We start from the raw sequence: 20,799 nt of genomic DNA, 5'->3' as shown, positions 1-20,799 counted from the left end.
AACTGAAAATATTTTCCTTTGATTTCCTTAGATTTTCCTATCCTTTTACGGTCACTTTACTTCAGGTGCAATTCATTATTATGTCATTTATTACTGTTAAGATGACCTGCAGAAGACTAAATTCCTCCTATGTTTTTTTTAAATTTTAATCCATTGTATTATTTAAGATTTTTTCTCTCCTAATTCCACAGTTAACTGTTAGTTGCTGCACAATCTAAAATTCTATTTATGGACATCGTTATGCCAATTTGCTATTGTTTGATGTTTTTAGTCCCCTGTTGCAGTGTTTTGCTCATGCAGCTGTAACTGGAAAAACACCATTTGCACAATATTTTCTTTAGTTTCTTAATAATGGGCAGGAAGTTCCAAAATATATTTCAAAAGTCAACGTGGTGTGTGACTTTAAGGAAACTTGTAGCTGGTGACATTTTCCTGCATCTGATTTCTATGTTTCTATCTGCTACCCTGGTATTAGAGGTGATGGATTTTGGGAGGTGCTAAGGGCAAGTAACAGCAGTGCATTTTGTAGGTCATGGTGTGTCAGTGGTGGAGGTAATTAATGTTTAGCATGGTATAATGTGGACTAATCAGGAGGCTATTTTGTCCTGGATAGTATTGATCTTCTTGAGCATTTTTGAAGATGGACTCTTCTATGAATTGTGCTCCTGATTTGTGCCTTTTAGTAGGCAGAAGATAAGTCAATCACTGCAGGATTTCTGCCCTGCCCTTTATGGAACTGATCCAGTTGAGATTCAGATCAATGAAGACCATCTAACTATGTCCCCCTCCAGGATGTTATGATTAATGACACATTAATCATATGTGTTTATGATAACCCTGATCACCCTGTTGAATGTTAAGGACAAGCTGTTTTACTCATTTTCAGTGGTTATTGTTTGAGTTCTGCATGGAGCAAATGTCACTTGCCACTTATCAGCCGATGCCTGGATGGTCTCTGGGTCTTGACTCAGATAAGCATAGACTTCTCTGTTTTTGGAGAAGTTGCAAATTGAATTGAACTGTGCAGCTAGTGCATTAAGATTAGGGTAATTCCCATTGCGATGCAAGGAAGGTCATGAAACATGAAGATGGTTCTTCAATGTCCAAGGCATTCCCACAATGAAGACATGGGACTGGGATAACTGACCTCAAAAAGCAAGAAAGCATCCTGGTATGAATTCAAACATGAGAGTGTTTGCCTCTTGATGCTATTGACTTTAATAGACAATAGATTCAGGAGTAGGCCATTCGGCCCTTCAAGCCAGCACCGCCATTCAATGTGATCATGGCTGATCATCCACAATCAGTACCCCGTTCCTGCCATCTCCCCACATCCCCTGACTCTGCTATCTTTAAGAGCTCTTCAGTTTTACTCTGATTTATTTTTCTAATAAAACAGGTGTTTAACATCATTATTTTTTTTTGTCAAAACACCTGGCCTTAATATAGGTATGTTGCAAAACGTACCTGAAGCGTCGCTGAAAATCTGTCCCAGCCCGTGTGCGCGATTTTGGCACCGTTTAGAGGGGGGCGGGTTTAAAACGCGATTTTCCCTAGGCTGTTCAAATCGAGGTTTTTCAGCCTAGTTAATTATTAACGAAAAATCGCTGGAAGATTCCCTCGCTTGAGCTATTATTAGTTTTAAGGGCTTTATTTAATTGTTATAGTAGGTTAAAAATTAACCTCTAAACCCCCGACCGCCGACAACGGGCCAGATCTCATACAGGGGAAAACGGAAGGTAGGCTGTTTATTTTTATGTTAAAAAAGGCTTCTTAAGATCCCTTTATACAAAGTTTAATGTTGCGAGTAGCTAATTTTGGGCCCATTATATCCCGCAGTATTTTTCTGGGCATTTGAGGCACAAATCTACCGCAATGTGAACGTTCTAAACCAGCGCGTTCACAGGATCCCACTAGAAAGCTGATTTAAATGGACTTTAATTTACAGCAATTAAACACTAAATTCCTTCCATTTGGCCTATAAATTAATGTAAATGAGATTTAAAAATCATGTTTTATTGTGAATTGTTTGTGAATATTATTTGGACATTTAGGCTATTTAAAAATTTTAATCATTTATTAAGAAATGGATAGATGTTTAGATCTAGTAATTGAAGTTTGGAATTAGCTACAATTAGGTAACTAACTAATTGTATGCTTTAATTTCAGGTCATCCAAGTAAGATTATTTTATATTTGTTTCAGAATGCTTCAATCTATGATAACTGAAAATTTCATTCAGTTCTCTTAATTTTTAAGAAAGTTATGGGCTTTTGACTGTCCACGATCACAGCTTTTTTGTTATGTCCATAGAAAATCAATAGGGAACAAGATGCTAATTTCCGAGTATGAAAATGGTCATAACTTTTTAAATACTTGAGATATGAAAGTGAATTAGGTGTCAAATTAAACTTATTTTTATGCTTTATCTGATGGGATAAATTGCAGACTTGATTTTTAAAATCTCAAAATTTTGTAACATTGCTACTTAATAAGGTATTGTTGGAATGAAAGTGATGAACTTGAAGGAGAATAAAGTGATCATTACTTTATTGGTTTCCCACAAATATATTTTGCAATTTGCTTGCATTTATTAAGGTACTGTATCAACTATTCCCTTTCAATATCTTAGGTATAGTCATTGCAACAAGAGAGAAAGCAAATTTGCTGGGAAGAATAAACCACGGATGTCTTTACTGGATGCAGAATAACATTATTTTATGTTCAATAGATAACTCAATAGCATTGAATAACCTTTTCTTCTGCATAATGTAAATTTCAATTCCTAAGTGTTTAATTTTCTTACTAACATTGGTTTTACAATTGCAGTAATCTTTTTAAACTTTACATGGATTCCAATATCTTATATCATTTAACGCTGATTATGGTGGCAATTTTAGAGTAATTTAGCTTACATATCGCATATTTAGCAATATCTTACATCATTAAAAACAGCACAATCCTTTGTGATAATATTGCACACTACAAATTGGAAAAAATAACAGAAAAAGCCAAACATAACAAGAAGAAACCAATTTCTAAAACAACTTGCCATTCTTCAATAAAATATACTTGGCAAATTTAAAGGCGTGATCCACTACAGTGTTTAGGTTTGCTTAATGGGCCTTTTATTTTGGTAGTCCAATGGATTTACACTTAAGGCAGCAACATTAAAAAACATTACTTGGCATAAATCACATGTTTCCACCCATTCCAAAAGAGGGAAAATTAACCAATGTTCAAGTAAGGGATCACATAGGACAATCTTTCACATGGCAGAGAGCCAGATCAAATTCCAGCAATACTGTTCCTCTAAACTTGGCAAAAAATGCACAAAGCAAGAATCAAGTATTTTGGAGATCTCTTTCCTTCTAATATACTTTGAAAGAACAAGTAATATGTTCAATAAATTATTTAGTGAACAAAAGTGTTATTTATTTTTATTTTTATGGAATTATTTTTTTAAATGAAGACATTCTTGTTCAGGATGGGGTGAATAAAGATGAGATCTTTGGTTTGGGTTCTGTAAGCTTGAAAGGTAAGCATTATTACAGTTTTAGTTACAATATTCGAATAGATTTAAATATTGATTGATTGCCGTGAGGGACTGCCAAATTCTTTTATGCCTTATTTCCTTCACATGACAGGCAATGTCCTTGGTAAGATAATCAACATAAAAAAACAGCAGGTATCAGAAATAGGAACAGAAAATTCTTGAAAAAACCCATATTGACACTATGCTTTTTGATTCCTCCCATCCTGCCTCCTATATAGACTCTATCCAATTTTCTCAGTTACTTCGTCTCTCTACTGTATTTTCTCAAATAACGCACTTTCCATTAAGATGCATCTAACATGTCTTCCTTCTTCCTGAACTGTGGTTGCCCTTCTCCTGTTGTTAGCAGAGCTTTGACCACATCCCATCTATTTCCCATATATCTGTTCTCACCTCTTCTCTCCAGATCAGAGCAAGGATATTCAATTGGTCTTCAGCATTCAATCTATTGTGTTCACATACATGCTTTGCAATTTCCATCAGCTTGAACAACTTTCCACACCCAGGCACATCTTTCAACCCCATCTCTTTCAACACTCTAAAGTGAACATTACCTTTGATTCTCTGTCCAGCTATTCCATCCCCACCAAATGCTCTTTCTTACAGTATTTTCATATTCAACAGCAAGAGATGCTACATCTGTCCTTTCAACAATTCCCTTCCATCCATGTAGAGACACAAATAATCCTTCCGAGTGATGCAATGATTTACTTGCACTTCTAATACAGTGTACTACATTCAGTGTTCGTTGGAGGAACTAAGTGCATACGAGGTGAGTGTTTTATGGAAAATGTTGTTTAGTCTACTAGGGTAACTCATCTGCCTGTGGGATCCTAGAGTGTTATAATGGTGTCCAATTTAAGCTTGCAGAACATTACCTCATCTTCTGTCTGGGCACATTGTAACTCAAAATCAAATTCTACAACTTCAGATTACTCATCTTCTCTGTCTGGATCAGAACTGACAATTTCTGTTGTAAATCATCCATCAATGATATTGGCTCAGTTTGTCAATTGCTAGTAGTACAGCTTGAGCACCCGGGCATATCTCATTTCAAAACGTTTGCTCTCTGTGTAGCTATTCCCATCAACCCGATGACTGCTTCTGGTTATCCATACAGTAACTCTGGCCCTCCCCAGAGATATGTGTATGTCCTATTCATCACTCCCCCACCTTCTCTATAATTTAACCATTCTTTCTTTTTTTTTTCCAGTTCCGACAAGGCACCTTCAATCTGAATTGTTAACTCTTGCACAGAAGTTGCTGACCTGCTGAGTGTTTGCAGCATTTTTTTTTTTTATTCATGGCAAGGTAAATTGCCATTTTGAATTATTTGCACTTGATGAGGTCAAAAAATTGAGAGCTATATTTATGGGAAAGGAGACTGGATGTATGTTTTAAGAGAGAAAACCCTGGAAATTACAGTTTCACATTGATCTTGTCAGATTTAATGGCATTATCAGATTATATTTTTTAACTATGTTCTTTGCCCAATAACTGGCCACCTTCTGAATGGGAGAAACATTATGGTCATGGAATGTTGGCTCTACCACATGAGGTTTAGGGTTGATGGTGAGACGTATTACACAGACAGCGGGGTTAGAGTAGGTGCACTAAATATCTTAAGAGTTTAATGAGCAGCAGAATAAAATTGGAATAAGGAGACGTAGAAGACATCCTTTAATTCCTGATGAGAGATGGGAGTAGAGAAAAGATGAATATCACATTTCAATTGCCTCCAAGTCCCTTTGGCTATCAGGTTTCTTGAAACCTATGTAGGTTAGTTTTAAGTGCTGCCAAAGTATTAAAATCATGGAACCAGACTATTCAGAGTAGGTTTTAGACATGATATGTTCAAAATGGAATTGAGCACAACCTTCATGGCAGCTTTTAAACAAGCAGATATTACAAATTTGGTAGTTTAATCCATCATCCTCACTCCTTCACCTATAAATGCACCGTATTTTACACGTTGTGGATGATTTAAAATTTCATCCATATTTTCATTGAATGATTCTTTTACGTCTTCTTAAAAATCTTAATCAACATATTGTACAATGAAGCTCCTCAAGTATAGTCTTTGCTCGCCCTTAGGTTTGAACAGATGGTTAACTGGCAAGTAATTATCAAAGATGATTAGCAGCAAATGACAAACAGTAAGTTTTGAAGTATTAAAAATCTAATCTCCTGCAGGACTGTGTGTGATAGATGCATCACTGTACTGCCAAGTTTTCTAAATTTTAAAGAAATTCATTAATATTGATAATCAATCTGTTTCTAAATGTTTGAGAACAGTGGAAATTAGTTGGGATCCAGGTTTCCCAAGTCCTTTTAAGGCCAAGGATAGAGAAAGAGGTGGAATTATGACCGGTTGCTTGCAATGGCCTGAGCTGCTATGCCAATTTCCTCATTCTGGCCTGGTTCAACATCAGCAGAGAAGCCGCTATGAAATTAGGAATGCCCAAATGTCAAATGACAGTTGTAGAGTCACCTGGAAAAGTGGAAGGAGAGAAATCCTTACCACATTTAGAATAGTGAATTACATAGAAAGTACAGTATAGAAACAGGTCATTTATCTCAAAAGGTCCAGATGAAGATTTCTGGTTTACATGAGCCTCCTTCCAGCCTTTGAGCCAAAGATGATACCTCAGTCATACCTTTGGTGCTGTGGATTTCTGCCATTTTTTATTCATTAAGGACTGTCCCTTCAGTTCAATAGACAATTAACAATAAGTGCAGGAGTAGGCCATTTGGCCTTTCGAGCCAGCACCGCCATTCAATGTGATCATGGCTGATCATCCCCAATCAGAACCCCGTTCCTGCCTTCTCCCAATATTCCCTATCTTTAAGAGCCCTAACTAGCTCTCTCTTGAAACTATTATGATTAATGACAAGAAGGAAATAAATTCTGGCCCTTTAATGTGAGATGTCACCACAACTATAAATTAAACTGCTGGAGAAAAGAGAGGAATCCTAACCACAGTTGGAATAGTAAATTACAAGGAATGTACAGCACTGAAACAGGTCATTTGGGTTCCTGAGTGAGTTTCTCCAGCAATTTGTTTTTTGTTCAAGACATCAGCATCTGCAGTCTCTTGTGTACCCACTATAAATTACCTTCCCATAAGTAGATTTTCATCTAATTTTGAGGAACACGTGAAAGTCAATGACAAAAGAGAATGAGAACACTGTATGAAAATATGGAAATCATTTGATTTCTAGTAATAGGCACACACTAAAACTAAATTATAGCAATATGTTTTCAATTATATGTAGACATTTTACAAATCTTATTCTCATGTGTTTATGCCACCTGCATACATTGTACCATTAAAAAATAGTGCAGTTGCTCCTGATGCCAATGGAATGCATGTTATTTTGTTATGTTAATCTGGTCTTTGGTGTCAAGGGATATGCTAACCTTGTTGTGCTGTCAATGCAATCTGATGCCAATATTCCTGCTAATTTATTAACTGTATTATGTTTAAAACTTTCTTGAATTTAATTTTAAGGAAATTGCACTCAGGATCTGATTTATTGACCAATGTAATTTTTCCATCAGTGTAATACCATCTACTGAACGTTATCGGTTATATTGCACATTCCAATATGTCTTCCAATTAATTATCAAAGTGATTATTCCAATTTCTTAATCTTTAAAGCCAGAGTAGTCAATGTAAAGATTTCAAAACCTATCATAAATAACTTTTTATGTCTGTAAACTTTCAACACCTCTTTGCGCAGATGGTATGGGGAAAATAATTACTGCAATAAGGATCTGAGGTAGAGTATGAGGATTAACGGGTCCTATCCTGGCACAAAGCTCATGATATATCAAATAGGAGTGATACTTTGGCTATTGAAGAAAAAGATTTAAGATCAGCACCTCAAAACCTGGCACAGAGTTCTTGGTATGCAAGGTAGTAGTGATCACTGTAATCATCCAAATGATGAACGAGGTATCTCAAGAACTACTATGCTACCTCCACACAATTCATTTCTACTGGCGGGATAAGAAACCCAATTTCAGCATCCTCCTTTGGCCAATATTTCCAGAATTGAGACCATCATTCAGTCTGACTTGTTCTGTTAATTTAAAAATTTCTTAAATACACTTTTTGTTTTTGTAATGTCTGAGTGCATTCTTAAATGATCAGTTAGTGACTTAAATGCAGAGCTTACTATTACTTGAATAATTGAGACCATTAACACTGAAAATAAATTAGGGAGAAAGGAACAGAAGGGGGGGCAAATAAAATAACACATCAATGGTGCAGAATAACTTGCTACTGTGATGTAAATTTTATGCCATAGCTATTTGATCACAAACCACTACTTATTTCATTGCTATGCAACTGAAATAGAATTTTCCAGGTCACATAACTGCTTGCTAGAAATTTGATGAGGTATTTCCTTCTTGAGCATAGCCGGGGAAATTAAGAACATGTTATTCTGAATATCAGCAATTGTTAACCACTCCTGGGCCAACTCGATTTTACTGGCACTGTGCTGCATTGAGACCTCACTGAGGGCCCATACTTAGCTTCTATCTTTCAGGAACTGTCCCCTCCTCCCACCACCTCAATCCCACTACCAAACAGGTGGGAGGAACTTAGGAACTTAGCAGTTCTAGCAACATCTATGGGGGGGAAAAATAATGGTCGACCTTTCGGATCAAAACCCTACATCAGAATATCTCCTTCCTCCAGACACTGACAAAGTCATAGGGTCAGTCACGGAGTCACACAGCATGGAAACAGGCCCTTCAGCCCAACTCATGCATGCTGACCAAGATATGCCATCTAAGCCAGTGCTATTTACCTGTGTTTGGCCCATATCTCTCAAAACCTTTCCTAATCATGTACCTTTCCAATGTCCTTTAAATGTTGTTATTGTACCTACCTTAACTACTTCCTCTGACAGCTCATTCCCTATACCTATCACCCTCTGTGTCAAGAAGTAGTCCATCAGGTTCCTATTAAATCTTTCTCCTCTCACCTTAAACCTACGCTCTCTAGTTTTTGATTTCCCTACCCTGGGAAAAATATTCTGTGCATTCACCCTATTTATTCCCCCCCATGACATTATTCACCTCTATAAGATCACCCATTAGCCTGCATTCCAAGGAATAAAGTCCTCGCCTGGCCAATCTATCCCTATAGCTCAGGCCCTTGAGTCCTGGCAATATGTTTGAAAATCTTCTCTGCATCCTTTCCCGCTGAATTGCATCTATCCGACAGCAGGCTCATTGGACCAACAATGGTTAGGGTCACTCTCTACAAATGGCGCCGCCTCAGTCCTAACATCTGGTCTGTTAACAAAAGAGTCCTCCTCCAGTCCTCCCTCCACCACTTCCAGTTTAAATTCCATTTGGAATATTTTGGAGGACCAAGAAACCAAGAACCAAGAACCAAGAGTCACTCTGGTGGGCAGCAACCACACAGTGCATCACAATTCCAAGGTCTCACCGAGTTCTTCAACTTTATTGGTTAAATTGCATGTGCATTCCCTCAAATGAACACAAGGTGGTATCATAGACCTAAACATCGGAGACATGAAACTGCATATGCTGGAATCTTGAGCAAAGAACAATGTGCTGGAGAAACATAGCGAGTCGAGTAACGTCTGTGAAGGGAATGTGGACAGCATTTGTCAGGACTCTTCTTCAGACTGATTGGAGTTTTGGGGAAGAAAACCTGGAAAGAAAAGCAGGGTGGGACAAAGCCTGGTAAACTGAGTACAAGAGTCAGGGAGTTATGATACAGCTTTAATACGACTTTGGTTAGGCCGCATTTTGTGTATTACGTGAAGTTCAGATCATCACATTACTGGAAGGATGTGAAGGTTTACCAGATGATGCCTGGATTAGAAGGTTTTCGCTACAGGGATTAGTTGGACAGACTTTGATTGTTTTCTCTGGAATGGCATGGTTACAGGGACGTACAGTAAACCTGTTTTAACAGACATTGGGGGGGGGGGGGGGGGGGCGGGAATGTTGTCCATTATTGCTGATTGTCCATTATATGTAGTTGAAGCAAAGAACTGCAGATGAGATAAATACACAAAAAGACACAAAGTGCTGGAGTAACTCAGCAGGCCAGAAAGCTGCGCTGGATAACATGGATAGGTGACGTTGTGACGCTGCTTCAGACGGATTCATTCTGCTGACTTACTCCATCACTTTGTGTTGATTCACATTGAAACTAGGCACAGATGCCGCTGGCCTGCACCAGCGAGCTCTGCTTCACCGGTTCACGCGGCTGTGGTTGCGGCTCATGCTGTAGCCCCTGGGGACAGCTCTTTCTTCAGACCACTGCCAACGACACGACACGCTCAGTCACCGTGGGGCTCCCTCCCCTCTCACCTGTTGCCGTTTTCAAGGCGGAGTATGTCAGTGATTCTGGGGGAGGAGGAGGAGGTGGGGATGGAGGGGAGGTGGGTGTAAAGGCCGAGTGGACAGAGCGACGGGACAAGGAGGAGGTGACGGCAGTTGAGCAGACAACGCGAAGGAAGAAGTGTTAGGAAGGTACATCTTGTGAGCCGGGTGGGGGCTCTCAGAAGCCTGCACTCTAAGCAGCTGTGGAGGCAGTGCATGTGGGGGATCCGTTCGCTATAACCAAAATCCATTATAAAGGGGTCTATTAAACCAAGGGTTTACAATCTATAAGATTATGAGACATAGGTAGGATAGACTGAAGAAGGGTCTCAACCCGAAATGTCACCTATTCCTTCGCTCCATAGATGCTGCCTCATCCGCTGAGTTTCTCCAGCATTTCTGTCTACCTTAAATAAATAGTTAGGATAGACAGTTTGAAGCTTTTTCCCAGGATGGAAAAATCAAATACTAGAGAGTATAGCATTAAGGTGAGAGGGACAAGGTTTAAAGGAGATATGAGGGGCAAGTTCTTTTTACACAGAGGGTTGCACAGCCTGGAATGTGCTGCTGCAGGTGGTGATTTAGGCAGATGCGATAGCGGCATTTAAGATACTTTTGGATAGGCATATGGATATGCAGGGAATTGAGGCATAGGAATTATAAGCAGGTACATAAGAGGTGGTCTTCGCCTAATCATTGGCACACAGTGTGGGCCAAAGGGCCAGTTCTTGTGCTGTACTGTTCTATGTATCTGCTGCATGATAGATGGATCCAGCTGTGTGCGTGTGTGTGAGCGTGTGCGTGTGTGGGGGGTGAGGGGGAGATATGCCAGGCTTTGTCACACTCCTTCACAGATGCTGTCACAGATGCTGTCTGACCTGCTGAGTTCCTTCAGATCTTTGTTTTTTTTAAACTAAACATCAGATGGTGTACCAATAGGAAATGGATGAAAAGTTTCAAGTGATATACATAAATTTAATACTCTTTATCATCTGACATTCAATCAAATTTATATGTAACCCAGAAGATAAATAATCAGAGATCCAGAAAACTGTGGCTATTTTTCAGTTTATCAGCACTAATTTTGCTGTGGAAAAATAAATAGGCGAGGTGCCAATTGAAAACTAAGTTCATGCAATTAGATGTTAATGAATAATATCCAACCAGGATACTTTTATCAAATTCTCCCGTTAGTGCTGATTTATCTTTAAAAAATTAAAGCAATTGTTATTTTATGTCAATGCATCCTGTTATCTATATTAAGATTCGTACTTTGGAAACTCTCTGACAAGATTCCAATTGAAGACTATTTTCTCGTTTTGGAAAAAGAACACCGCCTGAAATTCATTCATTTGGAGCAAAAGCCATACACATACAACCTGGATTTCGCTCTGTAGCTTAGTTGATATGGCACAGTGCACACAATGGGAAGATGAGTGGTAACAAAAAGCTAATCAAAGGTCGGAAGGAGCAGAAATGTGGAATTATTTTAAATTATGGAAATTAAATATACAATTTATTAAAATGCATTTTTCTGCTTTTCACAAATTTTCTTAAAACAGATTTGCTACATACCTGGTGGAGGAAGTTCAAGTTTTAGTTTTCTAAGTTCAGATATTGACTTTTCCAGTTGATCAATAACAACGTCATCTTCATAATGAAAGTTTTTAGACATAATTTCCTGAAGAAATTCTCGGAGATCTTCTAATGACATCTTCACAAGGTGCTCTGATTCAAAAACACATGCACTCATTAACAAATATTGCTATTTTATTTGTAATGCAACAGCTATGATTTTATATATGAAAACAGCTTGTGAAATGCCTACCTCAAATTTGTGTTAAATAAACAGGAGTAATCAATACCAGGCACTTTATCAACATCCTAGAAAAACTCAGTACATCTCAATTGACCAATATTCAATCATGAATTTGTACTGACATCTCTAATAAAAGCAAGATTTATGTATTAATCTGTAATCATGCATTACATCAGGAAAGAATAGTGTTATGGAGACATAAAAGACTGCAAAAGACTAGCTAAATTGTAGATAGTACGCAGAAAGCATACAATAGTTACCTACTGATCCATCTTCTACCCAACATTTTGGTTATTTTTTAAGAAATATTTTTTAACATCTCAGATAGTTACACCTTTCACATTTTTAACTCCTAGCTAAGTTATGAGTAAATATTTCAGCCACAAGCATGAGACTGAAGTATTTCTTCTTAACTTATGTTGTTGGCTCCAAAAGTTCTATGCAAGTTAATTTGCACTGTTACAATCCAGGACACGAGTGTATTGCGGATTTCTCTGGTCCTGTTGTTCCCCATATGTCCTCCTGTTCAGAGAACCAGCTTCTCTTGTTTCACCTGGATCTCTGTCTTTTCTTATCCTCACAAACAACACTATCCCAAACTTGTCCTCAGTGTAGTAACTGCAGGTTTCTTTAATGTTGCTTCAAATACATTTACACAATCTGGAAATAGCGAATAGAACCTAGGGTGCAGTGATGGAGCTGCTGCCTCACAGCGCCAGAGACCCAGGTTCGATCCTGACTACAGGTGGTGTCTGTGCAGAGTTTGTACGTTCTCCCTGTGACCGCGTGGGTTTTCTCCGGGTGCTCCCGTTTCCTCCCATATTCCAAAGATGTGCAAATTTGTATGTTAATTGGCTTCTGTAAAATTGTCCCGATTGTGTAGGATGCAAGAATGGGAATAACATGAAACTAGTGTGCGGGTGATGGTTGGCGTAGACTCAGAGGGCCGAAAGGCCTGTTTCCATGCTGTATCTCTAAATTAAACCTTTTCTGAAGGCACCCATTGTCAAACTATATGTGCCACAACAATGTTGCAATGTCATTTGTGCAGTTTATAGATACACTTGGAGTTACATACATTATGATGAGAGATGAAAATGAACTAATTCTCTACTAAATAACCAATTACTCAGGAAAGCTACTGTAGATTGGCAAGGGACATAAAACTTGGATTGCCGTAATGTAAGCTGCGTGTGTCGACTTCAGAGCACAGAAAATAGCTATTTAAAAAAATAATTACAATTCTCTTCTCCAGATGACAAATTAATATAATTTAGCGGTGCAGAGACGACGACCAGTTTATTTAAAGAGATTTTATTACAAAATCGTTTCTTGGTCAACTGGTTTACACACATGTGACTGGCCACCACGATGGTCAGTTGATCAACTGCCCTTGCGAAAGCGAAACCGCGCGAAAACAACGGCCCGTGACCGCGGCTTCCGAACGCCGGGTTTGATACCTGCGTGCGCCAGCAGGCGCCGCTACAATAATTCAATTTTGCTTAATAATTTTGGAATGTCACAACGTTTATATAAAGTAGGGAATAATGTACAATGTAAACTGATGCAAAAGAAAATTAGGGAACGTGCCAAAACCTTCATGTCCCCTATTTCAAATATTTACGTGATACTGTCTGAAAGGTGTGTAACCTTTGTGGTAAAGTCAAGGCAAGTGGGAACTCAAAACAATTCTTTGGTATTTTACAACGTATATGTTGAGTAAGTCTGCTAAGCTCTAGGTGCAAATAGCCAAGTGGGATAACGATGCGGTGATAACGAAGACCTGAATCAGGGAAGTACGGCTCTCCAATTCCTACAGATATTCTTATTAAAGAGAAAAGATACCTAGCATGGCTGTCCATTTCTTTACTTCAACAAGGCAGTTGAAATATTAAAGCCACCAATAGAAGCAGTCATTATATGCATGCCCCTCTCTAGTAGGAATGCACATTACAAACAAGTTTAATGCTGGATTCAAGGACTTTGCATGTTCCCTTCAATTCATAATCCATTATTTTTCATATGGTTAATTTGTCTGCACTCATGGAATTAAAGAAATGCTAACTATATCCATGTTCTGCCACAGATGTGCATTTGTCCCATGCCCACCAGTGTATGAGCAATCATACCTATGTAGCACAGCCTGGTCTCCAGTTGGTTTAATTGCATCAAGACTGCTCTTTGAAAACTGTGTGGAAATTGTGGCACGTCTATCCAAAAAGCAACACACCTGAACACCACCATGCTATCATAATTCTGGAACTCCGATTGTTTGACATCAACATCTTTGCACTGAGTCAGAGACGACAATCAGCTTAAAGAACAAGGCAGTAGGTATATCTTTTGGAGGGGCGAACCGGAGTTTGTCATTAAGAATGAGCTAATCTTTGTTATTAAGAATGAGCTGGTCATTATATGCAGAATTAATGAATACCTTCTGACTTTTTGACTCACTGTAAAACTGAGTCTGGAAGCTTTAGGCGAGGCCAACGAGTCCTTCTATACACAAATGCTTGGAGCATGGCCTCATGATGATGAACACCATACTTCATTAGAAGGATAAGCACAAGATATCATGGCAACATGTGCAGTCCAAGCACTGGCACCAGTTAAATTACACTATTGTCTGTGTAAAGAACTGCGATTATGTCATTTGAACCATGACAGGTACTGATGAATGTTAAACTGGCAACCATCTAATCCACTCTATTATTATCATCATCAACCTGGCCTCAAAACATGAACATCAACAGAAAGAATATCATAATTGATGTCCTCAAGGTCCCTAAAGATAGACTTCTCAGAAAAGGTATTCACAGCTTTTAAGCTACTTTGTAGTGCACCAAAATTGGCATTTAGATGAGATTCTTCGTTTCTCCATCAAGAATAACAAGCACTCGGATGATGAGAATGACCCAGATATTGAGGAGCTAGTTGCATAAGGTGTTCCTGCACTAGCTTTGATATTCATCTTGGCAACAAAAAGCTTTACAGGCACCCGAAGGCAGACGTCAGGCAGGTAACCTCTGAGCAAACAAACAGACAATGGATGAAGAGTGTGCAAGAGGTTCAGCAGTTCATTGACAGCCACGATATATACAAGTTCTGCGATCCAAACATTTAAGGTTCCAACTGGCCAAGAATCAAGCATGTGGGTGTTGATCAAAGGTATACTGTAGAGGCACTCAATGCCCTTGGAAGAGGCACTCAAAAGACCTCTTCAACCATGTCGGTTCTTGACCTCAGTGGCCTTGACTACATCTCACATTATCCTATTCCAACCAGTCTGGCCATCACTCCTGACTAACGGTAGGTTCAAAAGGCCTTATGTCAACTAAAAAAAAGGAGGCCTCAGAAGCAAAGTTACCTGAAGCATAACAATCTTCAAGGAAGTAGACACTGTTCAAGAAAGAAAGTCTGCAACTACACAGAAATTTCATATCTGCTGCAGTGAAAGTCATTACCCAGATAGTTCTCGATCATGTCATCTCAGTGGCTAAAGGGTTTCTCCCGGAATCACAATGTTGATTCCATCCATTGGGAGATATTGTGAACTATACATAGCTTTCCAGAGATTCACAACCTGCTATGAAAATAAATTTCTATACACCGTTTAAAACTGCCCCCCTCATTTTTCCCCTGCCTCCTCCCTCTCTTCAACCCCCCCCCCCCCCCCTTCCCTCACCTATGTTCCACCTGGACTCCCACTTATTTCTCCCCACCACCACCTCTCCTGCTTTGCTCTCTCTGGCTTCACAATCTGCAGCACCTCAAACCCATCTCACGCCTTCTGTTCTGGCCTTTGTTCCAACCATCTGCCTTTCAAAATAAAATGTGCCTTTGTCGACCTATTATCTACCATGCTTTGTCCTACCTCTCCCCTTTTCCAGCTTTCTTCCAACCCCCCCTCCCACCAACAATAGATTCCAAGTCTGACAATGTTAGGTGTTGTGGCTTTTCTATCTTTCAAAGTTATTTTCTGCTATTTCCTGAGCTGATCTAGTTCCAGATTGTTGATTGCTTTGTGTGAGATCCTGTCATTATTTTAGACCTGGACAGCTTCAAGAAGCAAATTTGCACTTACCTTGTGGGCCAGCAACGAGCATTGTGGTTTGCCATTGGCAGGATGTTCAGGTCAAGTATATTTGCTGTACATTTAAAACAACGGGGTTGTTCGTAGGTAGGGAATGAGAGTTTTTTTTTGTATGAAGATAGATGCAATTTTGACAGATTTGGTATTATTCCCAAATTCTCAAAGTTCTTATAGCTATTCTTCATCAACAAGTTGAAAAATGTGAAAATTCACTAACTCAAAAATGATAATAATTGCTGGAGAAAGCAAAGCCCTGGCTAGTAGTCATGTTGTACTTTATACTTTCATCTGTAAGTAGAATGTATGACCAAGCACTGAGAAAACTGACATATTTATGAAACATAACCTTTGTGCATTGCGGCAGAATTGCTTGAACAGAAGAGGATGTGGTGAGAAGGGCACAAACAAAAAATGATTGTCACATGTCTTACAAAGGTCCTGGTTCTAACCTCAGCTCTAAATTCCCCTTATCATTGTAAACATCTTCTGGTACTTGGGCCAACAATCTATTGCATTGAGAAGGAATAGAATAGAAGAAACATAGAATAAACAGAATGCAATAGAAGAAACATTTTATCGATAAGAGCAGGAACATCCTGAAAATGAATTGCTTGAAAGATCACAATGTTAAGCAGCAAATTCTAATGAGTAAATTGCACGAGAAACACAGGAAGGCCTCAGTGGGTTTTCAATGACAAGACCTTAATTTGGACAATTGTATTTTCCAATACCCTTTGGAATCAAACTACATGTATGTGTCATCATTGGTCGAACAAAATGTTAATGTAATTTAGATTGCTGGAGATAATGATAATTTATTTTCCAAGATATGGAAGTTAAGTAAATATGTTCCAAACTTTAGAAAATTTGAGGCCTGAATTTAAGATTTAGAGGTATAATTTCAAACCTACAAAATAATACAAGAAATTGGAGCAGGCATATGTCTATTCACTTCGGGTCTCTCTTGCCATTCGGTAAACATGAGTAAAATAATTATGTTGCCTCATTCCACATATCTCCACCATTCTTGAATCCCTTATGGTCCAAAGATTTATTCTTCTCATCCACAAATATACTCAATTACTTAGTATACACAGTCCTGTGGAGTAAATGACTGATAACTATCTTTAAAGCAGAGACACCAAAATGTAAATAATGAATTTGCATGTATTAATATTCTGATATGTTGAAGAAAATTATCCTCTGCCAGTTGACAATGCTGCATGGTGCACCTATTTGCTTCACTATGCGCTTGTAAAACTATGGAACAGTCAGCTGTATAATGTTGCTTTGCAGATGCTTGTGCTGGTAATTTAATCCTCAATTGGAATTCTCCATAAAATATCATAACCCACATCCATGTTAAGTTGATAGATCAGAACTCCAAAATGCAAGTCAGACCTCACCTGCTCCAAAATGCAGATGTTAAATAAAGTACTTTGCATACTTAAGGTCAGTAAGGATATGCGAGTATTTATGTCTATTTTTCTGCTGAAAATGCTCTGCTTGCTACAATTCAGACATTTTTGTTCACGGGTGAATTAGTTTTACGGACAAGTTGCAGGTGGACCAGGAAACCTACGGACCCAAATTTAAATTTCTATACATAGATTGATATTGCTTTGAATGAGTTATTGAGCTATATAAGGAGTTATACATGAAGTGGCCAATCCTCCTGCCTGACTGGGGTTGGTCAGATGTAGCTTAATATAAAATGAAATGCAATAAGCTGACTAACTGCAGCACATTTTTAGACCTACTCTCAATTCCTGGGCTTCTCTACTTTAAAATTCAACCTCTGCTTCCTGCTGGTCTTTCAATGTTGTACATTTGATTTCAAGTGTCTTTAGCAATAGAGCATTTTTTTGAATTCCCCTCCATTGCCAGAGTGAGGCCACACTCAAACTGGAGGAATATATGCTTATATTCTGATTGGATAGCTTACAAGCCAAAGGTATAAACACTGAATTCTCCAATTGTAGGTAACTTACCAACACTCACCCCTCCCCCACCCTCTCTTCCCTGTTGCCTACTTGGATGCACACCCATTTCTCCCACTAACCCACCCTCCCTTTCCCCTGTCCCTTTCCACCTCTATCTCTTACTCCGACCTCATTTCATGCCTCTTTCCTCCTTATCTCACCACCTTTTTTCTTCCTCCCATCTGACCTTTGTCCATCCATCTGCCAATCAAAACTCCCCTTGCCTGGCTTTGCTCACCTCCACCTCTCTTCCAGCATTCTCCCCCAACTACAATCAATCTGGGGAAGGGTTCAGACCCAAAACGTCTCCTATCCAGAGATGCTGCCTGACCTGCTGAATTACCCAAGAAATTGTGTTTTTAAAAGTAAAATGCATTTGTAACAAGGTAGATGAATAGACAAATGAAGTTGAATGGGTTTGACTCAATGTCCATCTTAGAGGCACGGTTGCTTGATCACTAAAGTAGGGAATAAAGGGGTAGGGGTTGTTATTTAGAAAGGATAAACAAAAAGGAAATAAAGGAATATAGCTTTAATAATAAAAATATGATATACATAAGGGAGAAAAATAAGAAATAGAATTACTATGGATAAAGTTTGCAAATAACAAGGAGCAAGAAGTTTTGAGTGCTTCACAAAGCCTTCGAAAAGCAAGAACAAAAGTGGAAAGAGATTTAATTAAGTAATAAGTCAACTTGTAGCAAACATATATAACAATCAGGGGGGACTTGAAAATTCATACAGACCGGGCAAATTAAATTACAAAGTAAATTGAAAGAATTTTCTCCTTCTGATTAGTTTAAAATTTATTATTCATTACTTTACATTTATTTCTTTCAATGCAAGCTCTTGCACTAAGCATCTTCTTGTCCATTTAAGAAAAGGTTGAATTTAGCTGCAAAGTTACCTTCACTAATGCTCAATGTTTCTTTGTCATTGCTCAATATGTCATTCTTTAATTAATTTTAATTGAGAGATACAGCATGGAAACTGACCCTTTGGCCCACAGACTCCACGCCGACCATCGATCACCCATTCACAGTAGTTCTATGTTTCCCTTTAGTATCCACCTCCTGCACGCCAAGGGCAATTAACATAAACTTGGATATGGGAGGAAACTGGAGCACCCAGAGGAAGCCCATGCAGTCACAGGGAGAATGCAAATTCCACATAGACAAGACCCAAGGTCAGGATTGAACCTGGATCTCTGACGCTATGAGACAGTAACTCTACCTGCTGCATCATTGTGCCACCACAATGATCACAACAGTTTTTTCTCCTCTTTGAGGTAAATGCAGGAAGAGGAGACGTTATATTGTCCTACGTTACTCTCTCTAGCACTAATGGAAATAAATTCACAGTGGTATTGATTGTTCCAGGAAACTCTTATATATTTTCATGTATTCATTTTCTTGCACTACAATGAGCTCCGTATTACAATCCCTGTTTCCTGGAAGAATCATAGAAAATACTTTTGTTAGAAAAAAACTACAGCCAGAATCTATGAGTCAAATAATTGATTCAACTTGTTTCTGGCATGCAGGTCCTTTAATTCAATTTAAAGTTCTTCATGAGAAAACATCAAGAAAAAAAACAGCAATCATCTTACTTTTGTGCAGTTTCATGATGGTGTATGCCATAGCAGCAAGCACTTTCTCTCCCTCCAGAATGTAAATATCCCATAACCGCAGCGTGAGTGTAAATGGTGTCTGTTTGATAATTAAACAAATTAATAAACATTACCTCAAATATGATCATTTAATAGCGAGACACAATCACTCAGACTAGAGGGTTAGGCAAGCTATTCAGTTTAGCACTTTTATTAATGAGAGAGAAAATGATAGGCCATCATATACAAACCATGCATGCATCTGTATGGAGACTTCAGACTGGCATGTATGTTTAATATAATGCATTTGAATCACCATCGCAACTGAACATTAAACCTAATCCTAAAATAGACACAAAAAGCTGAAGTAACTCAGCGGGACAGGCAGCATCTCTGGAGACCCTTCTTCTTGACCCAAAACGTCACCCATTCCTTCTCTCCCGAGATGCTGCCTGTCCCGTTGAGTTACTCCAGCTTTTAGTGTATATCTTCCCTTTAAACCAGTATCTGCAGTTCTTTCTTACACATTAAACTTAATCCTATTACACAAACAAATTTGTTGTGAACTTATGACCACTTGACATCCTATTCAGTTAAGCAAATGTGCTCAAGAATGTTTTCAAAATATGTCCCTTTACTAGCTTTTTTGTACAATTCTGTTAGCAAAATTTGATTTATTAAAATACCTTGTGACTTGTTTTAATACAAGTTTGAAATGTAACAGAATATAAAGCTTCACAGATCTTAAAATTAGTAAACTGTACCAACTTAAATTGCAGTACATATGGACTCAAATAATTATCCACAAATAATTTATATAACAGCAGTAAACTAGATTTATGATAACATAATTTTAACAGAAGTTCTTAGCTACCAATATTATTTCCTTTCATCCTGAAAAGGGGTGGTCTATTTTATTAAATGCTTTCCAGGATTGGACAAAGTGTGTCAATACAAAATGTCTAAGATAGCAAACGGACATTACCTGATTTGGAAATAATGAGTTAGAAGGTTTTTTGTGCAACTAAATGTAATGGGTCCTTTGCGAACAGGTCACCTGATTTTGAAAAATTATTCTGGATCTTTATCCCCATGTTTCATGTTAAGTGATAAGTGCAATGCGTGCTTTGATGACATCTCGGCAAAATGTATTTTCTACCAGTGAAAAATGAAACAGCCCAACAACTAATCACCACCTTTTTATTATTTTATATTCATTAATCTGCTATTAACCCTTCAACCATCCACCCATCATCATTTGATAACTCTTGCACCACCCCTTCTTCTCGCCTCTTTCTGCTAGTTATCTCCTCTGTATTCCATCAGTCTGAAGAAGGGTCCTGACCAGAAACATTGTCCATCCAT

At 38.4% G+C, this 20,799-nt stretch overlaps 1 protein-coding gene across 3 annotated transcripts in view; it reads right to left on the bottom strand.

Annotated features, from left to right (window-relative positions):
• The window catches only part of LOC116984660, a 147,717-nt gene that overhangs the window by 13,486 nt on the left and 113,432 nt on the right, over window positions 1–20,799 (bottom strand). For all 3 annotated transcript variants that reach the window (XM_033038948.1, XM_033038949.1, XM_033038950.1), the window contains 2 exons: window positions 19,435–19,534; window positions 11,507–11,659 (listed from right to left, as the gene is read on the bottom strand). In XM_033038948.1, coding sequence (XP_032894839.1) covers window positions 11,507–11,659; window positions 19,435–19,534 — 253 coding nt within the window. The remainder of the gene's footprint in view (window positions 1–11,506; window positions 11,660–19,434; window positions 19,535–20,799) is intronic.

The sequence above is a fragment of the Amblyraja radiata genome, chromosome 20, assembly GCF_010909765.2.
Source record: "Amblyraja radiata isolate CabotCenter1 chromosome 20, sAmbRad1.1.pri, whole genome shotgun sequence".
Classification (NCBI taxonomy): Eukaryota; Metazoa; Chordata; class Chondrichthyes; order Rajiformes; family Rajidae; genus Amblyraja; species Amblyraja radiata.
The sequence above is the reverse complement of the archived record's forward strand: the minus strand, read 5'-3'. Positions and strand labels throughout refer to the sequence as shown.